The sequence below is a fragment of the Oreochromis aureus genome, linkage group 2, assembly GCF_013358895.1.
Source record: "Oreochromis aureus strain Israel breed Guangdong linkage group 2, ZZ_aureus, whole genome shotgun sequence".
In the NCBI taxonomy this organism is placed as follows: domain Eukaryota; kingdom Metazoa; phylum Chordata; class Actinopteri; order Cichliformes; family Cichlidae; genus Oreochromis; species Oreochromis aureus.
In genome coordinates, this window is record NC_052943.1 from 30,119,642 (window position 1) to 30,127,616 (window position 7,975).

General features: G+C 43.9%; 1 protein-coding gene across 1 annotated transcript in view; it reads left to right on the top strand.

Moving 5' to 3' along the window:
* Positions 1-7,766, top strand: part of fat2 (FAT atypical cadherin 2) — a 97,729-nt gene extending 89,963 nt beyond the window's left edge. Inside the window, exon 29 of the mRNA XM_031746293.2 lies at positions 4,841-7,766. Coding sequence (XP_031602153.2) covers positions 4,841-5,340 — 500 coding nt within the window. The 3' untranslated portion in view covers positions 5,341-7,766. The remainder of the gene's footprint in view (positions 1-4,840) is intronic.
* Positions 7,767-7,975: the final 209 nt, after the last annotated feature.

The window sequence follows — 7,975 nt, forward strand, 5'->3', positions numbered from 1 at the left end:
TAAGTGGAAATCACATGAAGATGTGATGTGCCAACTCAACCCCACCATCAGTGTCACACCGACTATTCTGTCCCGTTTGCACACCTGAGTTCAGGTGTGGAGTTGTCGTCGTCCTCTCCTGAACTTTTTCATGAAGCAGTTTGAGTAATTCAGGTTGTGAACAGCTCAAACAGGTGGCCTTTATTCTACCATGAAAAGGATTTTCCTAAGAGCAGTGTAACTCTTTATTTTCCTGCTTTGTCACCGTGAGGATGGCCGATAAGATAACGCTCCTGTGTGAAGCCAGCGTCTGCCTCCACGTTTGTCTCCCTCTCCTGCTGTCGTGCTCCTCTGTCTGTAAGCGATCCATACCACCGAGCTGTGAGTCCTGCGTCCGTGGTCATGTTGCTCAGACAGATGAAGAGAGGCAGATCGGGTGTTTGTCATGCCATCATGCCATTTGTCATGCCCCAGGCAGCACCCGGCTGGCAGGTCGTTCGTCTGTTCGACCTTACGAGCAGAGGAAAGGACACATTTCTGTGCGAGCCACTTCATTCGTTGTAAGACTGTTAATTGTTAATGGTGACGCCACCCGAGGCTGCCGAGTGACCTCCATATCAAGTCTTCACGGGACGACAACGTGATTCTAATTTTCATGTATTTCATATTTTCATGAAGCCATACTGTGTTTTGGTCAGTGTTTTCCTGTGAATGAGGAAACAATGCTGCTCTTCACATATTGGTGGAAGAGTTTGGAAACATCAGGCGGAGCAAACACCTATAGGTCCTGAAGAAGGTTTTGAAAATCCTTGAAGGGCTGATTCTGAGGGGGTCAGGTGGGATTTTCTTTAACTCTTTAGCCTTTGAAAACCTACTGGGAGAAACCCTTGAATGTCTTTTGTGAACCGAGTCAGGCCTGGCTTTAGAACAAAAGGACTGGCTGTGTATCCGTGAGCGTGGTCTCTGCCTCACCCTTGGAAAAACCTGGAAACTGTTCTAATGATCATCAAACCATGACTTTATGGGCATATACTGAGGTGTCAGAGCTCGTCATTAAGGGTGCTGGAGAGGTCATCGAATGTTGTCTTTAAGGGGTAAGAGTCCAGTCTGGTCCTAAAGATGTGGCAGCATATGTTCGCGAGGACTGCTTCAGGTTTAAGCAGCACTAATGTTCGAGTTGATACTTCATTTTAATTCTCCATCAAGATTTTATGCTCGAATGAGGATTAAAGCCACCACTGCTGGTGTGAACACAGCACCGTAATCTTCCAAACATCATGAGCTCGCTGCTGATATTTGATGTTTTCATTTGTTTTCTGTGTTTCTGGATGACGTATTGGATAAAATCTATCAGTGGAAGTTTGCAGCCACACTGATCTGTAGTTAAAACATGCACACAGTCGTAGATGGCAGCCCATTCAGCCCTGAGATGGGATTACCGCCTTGCCCTTGGTCAGCCCTTCTTAAACATTTGTGTGATTTGGAAGCCTGACAGAAAGCCTCCAAAGGGGAATTTCATTACTTTTAATGGTCTTTTCAAGGCTGTTTGAATATCAGACTTTACAAAAACAGCTACAGGGAAACTGTTTGTCCCCAGTTCTCGAATCTTTCCAGCTCAGCAGCAGCCAACCCTAAACCAACATGATCCGCCTACTTCAGGCACAAATACCCATGGTGGTGAATTCTAACACCAATTATGATTTTTGCTTTTACACGTCATTTCACTGATTATAAATGAGGCCCAGAGGCTCTGGACTTTCATCACACATGGGTAAAGAAAAACGATGCAACTCCCCAACTGGACTTTAGTCTGAAAACATTTTCAGATAGAAAGCTTCCTCTGATTCTACCTTAGTAGGAAACAGAAAGACAAAGAGGGAGCTTTAAAGTGAACCCTCTGCTACCTGCCGTCTAAATACGACAGTATTTATTACACAGGCGTTCTGAACAATATTACAGAACTTCAAAGGTAACCATAAAAGTAGAATCAGGGGAGCATCTGCCTTGGAACGTGATAAGGCTCATACAATCAGATTACATTACAGTAATCTAAGCAATCTAATCTTGAGATAAAATAACCTAACAAATTTACATCAGTTCTTTATTAATCTGTCAGTAAGCATCCTAAAATTCAGAAAGTCATCCTGTGAACCATCCCGTTTACCTTTATACATACAGGTGTGACATTGTTTCAGTTTCTACAAATCCAAGGCCCTTCGGTGCCGCTCGCGCTGTTAGCCTGAGCTGCTGATTGGAGTTATTGAACAAATGCTGTTGGTGTAGGTGAGCCATTAAAGATGCCGTCAGGCTTTCATTGCCAAGCTGTGTTTACTTCATTCTCTCATCTGTAACGTTTCTCCTCTCTCTCCTTCCTTTCTGTCCTTTTCATTTCATCTTCCTCCCCCTTTCCCCATCATCTCCTCGGCTTCTCTCCAGCATTTCCCTTTTCTCTCCTTTGCATTTCCCTCACTTCTCTTTTGTCCCATTTTGTCTCTGTGTCGAGCAGCTGGGAGTCTGCTTGGTATTCTCAGTAACCAAACTAACAGCAGGAGATGCTCTAAAGTTTGTCTGAGCAAAGTGCCAAACACGTCTGCTCTGTTACTTTGAGATTTGGGGATGAAGGGCAGGAATATGAAGTGGTAATCTTTGGAAAGCAACTTTGTTTTCTGCTGAGCACTCGAGTCTGCGGGGGTCTGCAGTCTGGGACATTTTGGGACATCTCCTGATGATGATGATGATGATGATGATGATGATTAGTGTGTTGGTATCACCGTTCGGAGGTTTTAGGCACAGGCTGGCTTTACAGGTTTCCACTCGACTACAAAAGGATGATTTTCTACCTGTTTTCATGACTTTAACTCCTGAGTAAAGATTCTGAATTCTCTGCTCTCAGCTGAATGCAGTTTGATTTAATTAGCAGATAATAGGACACGTTCTGATTTCTTCGAATAATGAGCTAAATAACACTGAATGATGAATAAGCCAGTTTTATTCTGTCTTGCCGAATTTTTTGAGTTATCTTACGTTTTTAAGATCCAGTTCATATGGAGGCAAGTGAGTTTGAGCTTCTGGGAACAACTTTAAATCCATAGCTCAGATTCAAAGATCACGAAACGAGGATTTCAAAGGCGGCTCAGATCAATCTGAACTGTTTTAAGCTAATTAAAAAGCACAAAGGCAGCCCTGTTGAGTTTGTGTTCTTTGATATTTTCTCATTTTTCATATTGTATGACAGTATGGGCCCAAGCATCTGCTGAAGGCTTCATCCAGCGAGGCTCAGAAACCCGGGATCAGGAGCCCGTTTGATGGCAGCACTGTCACATCTGACAGTGTGGACTACTTTAGCTGTCATCAATCAGCTTTCAAATCAATAAACGTGATGTCACGGCGGCTGTGATGATGTCACAGCAGCTGTGATGTTGTCACAGGGGCTGTAAAATGTCAGCCATGTTTAGGGGTAAAGGTCAAAGTTCAGGCTAAAAGTAAATAAGAGCTGCAACTCTTTGATTCATTATATGATACATTTATACTCTTATTATGTGTAAGCAAATTTAATTAATATGTACTCTGTAGTGTATTTCACTGTGTGTCTCTATGTGAGTGAATACAGTTAAATATGATGTAAGGACACAAGAAAATAATTATTGCATCATATTGATTTTTATTTTTTTATATTTTTAGTGTCCCATTTTATGGCTTTTTACTTATTATTTTATTTTTTCTAATGAGTTGAGCTCTTTCTTGTAAAATTTTAACCTTAATGAACTTTTTTATTATAATTAATAATAAAATTTTTTATTTATTTTTGAATTAGTGATCAAATTCAAGTTTCAACTTTTAAAAATTTATCAGTGATTACTGTAAAAACGCAGAGCTCATCCAGAGCTACAACAGATTTTTATGTATTTTACAGACTTTTAGTTTTTACAGTAATTATTATTATTGATTATTATAATTATTATTATTGATATTTAATATTAATAATAATTATATGATAATATTATAATTTATAATAAGAGGTGTGAGGGCGGTGTTTTGTAAATGACTATATCTGTGATGCTCTGATGAATGAACTCCTGGTATGTGGGAGCGACGCTGTGCATGTGCTCATAACCAGATGTGTGTTCAGAGCGGTGACCTCTGACATGACAGATTAAATGTCACCAAGTCACTGCTAAGGTTACGTAAGAGGCACGTTTTCCTCTCTCCTCACCGACTTCCTGTTTGTTAAATAACTAAAGTCTGAAGCAGCTGCTGCACGTGATTAAAAATCCTCCTGACGGCCACTTTTGCTCGGGATGGAACCTGAAATCACAAAATAAGTATTTCAAGGTTGAGACGTAGCTCGAGATTACAGCGCGGAGAGATGGAGGACCTAATCTTTAAGGTTGCCCTTGAATTGTTTTAATCTTGGCCGTAGAGAAGGAAGGAGGATTATTCTGCTCAGGAAGTCATTAGACATGTTTCTGGATCAGTCGCCTGCCTCTAAGTGTAATATGGTGGCCTGAGGATGCCGAGCTGTCCTCACAAACACCTGCTGAGTGTTTAATATGCAGATCGTTAAAGCTTTTGAAACCCACTTTCAGGCCTGTGTTCAGTGTTGGCATTTTGTCTTCAGTGTAGTAAAGTTCTGACTCCATCCCGGTGGGTGAGGATTTTTCATCCCTCGTTTCCAGCGAGCTGCTCTTGCTGATAATAGATGACGTTGCAGTAAATCAAATGTAAGAGCAGGAGCGGCCTGGGTAGTGTTTGCCTGGGACATTTTAGGTGAAAGCATGAAGTAAGTGATGAATTTCTGAGCTGATTGTTTGAGTGCGAAACCATCAGTAACCAGAGCTCTTCCTCTGCTTCCTGTCCTCAGTCTACCCCGCGGACCCGGACTATTACGGCCGTCCAGCGGTCCAGGATTTCCCTCAGTTTGACATCGTAGAAGACACCTACTCCACCTCCACCATGGACTCCCGCAGGAACTCTCGATTTGGTGGCTTCCCATTCCCGCTGGACCGCTGCGACCGCCGTGCACCCCTGCCGCCGTGCTACAGCAACCAGAACCTGGATGACTTCCTGGGTCCGGATGGTCTTCCTCTTCCGAGCTCTCAGTGCCCCAACGAGTACACCGCCATCAGCTACTACCCCACCCAGCACACCCGCAGCCTCGACAACGTCACGGGCTATAAGAGACTCAGCATGCGCCTCAGCGTTGCCATGCCCTCATACGCTGAGCAGGCCAGCCCGCCGCCGGTGCCGAACCTGAACCACGCCCAGCCTCAAACCCGACCGGCAGGACAGAACCCACGCAGTTGCGACGGCTCCAGCATGGTGGAGAGTGACTACGGGAGCTGCGAGGAGGTGATGTTTTAAGATAGTGACGTGTGGGCAGGGTCCTCACATGGTGATCAGAAGAGATCAGATCTCTTCGTCACTCTGTGGGAGATGATCGCAGCATGTGAAATGATTCTTCACACACCTCTGATTTGTTAGACTCTTTAAAGTGTTGCAGTCTTGCTGCACCAGATTAGATGGAGCATCTCAGGACTGCTCGCTCACCTCCGCAGAACAAGTTCAGCACAAGTTCATCTTCTGTTGTGGGGACGCTACCCAGGGTGCTCGCTGTCTCGACAGGGCTGTGAAATCATGGACAGTATTACCCAGCGGGCTGTGCACTGCTCAGACTTTTGAAAGCTTCATCACGGGAAAGTCTGCCTCTCTGCACTCTGAACACACCTCCCACATTTCACTGTTCACACACACTCGGAGCTGTGCTGAACACTGTGCACATCCTGCTGGGTGTGTGCGCTCATATCCGCTCCTAAAAGCGCAGAAAGAGGTTTATGGTGTGTCTAAGGATTTCAAATCTCAGCGTATTAAAGCACATTTCATGCAGGAGAAAGGTGTCGTGTTTGTTGTTAGCATTCAGAGGGCTGGATCCTCGTTAGAAACATGAAAGCGATAAAAAAGTGACGTTATTGTGAAGTGGACTTTGTATTTTTAGCTGTAAGAACTCTGTAAACGTCTATTTGTGGATTGTAATGAGTGAATTTGATGACAGTATTTTCCGTGTTTGTGTATCGCTGCCCTGCGTAATAAAGGGAACTCTTAAAGTGCAGCAGGATCGTCCATGCAGCCATTTTAAATGGATCGAATGAGCAGAGAAGCTCAGTGTGCAGGATGCAGCGTTTTTATAAGTGACTGTTAGAAAGTGAAGAGTCGATGTTTAGTCTTGTTTTGTCAAGTCAACTGTTTGACCTTTTTTTTTTTTTTTTTTTTCCCAAAGAACTGAGCAGAGACGACGTGTTTCTAATAACACATAGATCTGGTCATTTCATTGTTGAACTCCCTCCTGCCAAATTACGTCTGCAGCAGGTTATGATCTGAACTGCAGGAAATTACAGATGAATATTTGGATGTGAGCAGCTTCAGTTGAAAGCTGAAATGTGTTCATTGTGACTCACAGACTGTTTTTTTCAGTGTTTCTGCTTATTTTTCTGGATCCACTCTGTGGTAGCCGTGGCACTTTGTGAAGATAAAACTCTCAGGATTCACATTGTCCTCCCGCTACCTGCTGGCGCACCGACCAAATGTGCTGCAGTGCTTTGAGCCCCCAAACTCCTCAGTGGTCATCCTCAGCCTCTCCAGCTTTTATCAGCTCTGTGCAGTGTGTCTGTAAGCTCAGGTTTCAAAAACTCGCAGTGTACCTACAGCCCACAGGGAGCTCACGGTGTCCCGGAGACCAAATATTTGAACGCCTCCGAAAAGGCAAGCTTACTTTGTTGCGACAGCTAGAAGAAGATCCTCACAGATCATTTTATTGGAGCTGAAAGAATCTCGATCGTTTGTTTGATTTCAGGGATGGAAGGACAGAATGGAGCAGGTTAAACGATGTCCAAGCCTGACGTTTTTTCAACGAGCTCCTCCAGGCGGTTTGTGAAATCGAGGACAGAAATCAGATCTGGGACACTGAGTTGATCTGGCTGCTGTTTGGTCAGTTCGTGTTTCTGCAAACGACGAAGCGCCGGCTAAATATGAGCGCTGTGTTTACTGCTGCCTCCAAAACGTGCCAAGGCTGCAAATGTAAAAATCAAAGCCTACATAAGCGACGTATGTGGCGAGCTCTCTGCGGCTGGGGAGATAAACAGGGCACGAGGGCAGCACATGTACTGGAACACAGCATTTGCAGTAACATGAAGGCGCTAGCAGACGGTGATTCGGGCAGGGCTGGTTCTTAATGTCCTGACTGTCCAATCTATCCCATCTGGCACCACGATGTGCCAAATCAAAGCACGCGCACTCCACATATGATTACATATTAGTCCTGCTGAGCTTTGGCTTTTGGAAGAATTAGGGTTGAAACAGAGACATGGCTACCACAGTGTGATTGTCTCATACTTTTGTTTATGTTATGCACAAAGACCAGGGGCGACCTGAGGGCCAGTCGTGTCTAAGGCTGAGGATGTGTGTGTAGATGTGTCCTTCTCTCACTGGTGGTTCCACTGTGAGCTCTTTCCCTTTGTTTCGAGTCCTTTGTACAAAAGAGATCCCATAATCCGCTCATGTCGTGCTGTACAGTCTGTGCCTGTGTGTTGCTGTGCTGAATATGAATCACTTGAATGTATTGACATGTGTTGTTTGTATTCATTTCATCCATAAAGTTTATTTTTGTACCAATGTGGGCGTCCCCATGTTTTGCCCTGATGTTTTTCTCTGAGAGATTTTATTAAGATGCTTTCTGTCCATTTGTTTTCCAATACTGTAAAGAGAATATGAATAAAGATATTATCTTCTGTAAACACCGACCATATCACGCTCTGTTCCAGTCAGAACAGGCCAATTGGAAAATCTGAGCCCTCGACAGACGGGATCAGTGTTATCACAGGAATTTGATCTTCACATCTGGAATGCAACACGATGATAAACTTTTACTGTTAAAACTACTAAAATCTCCCCATTCCTGCCCCTCACATACTTGCATGCAGTATATGAAACAAAACTGAACTCT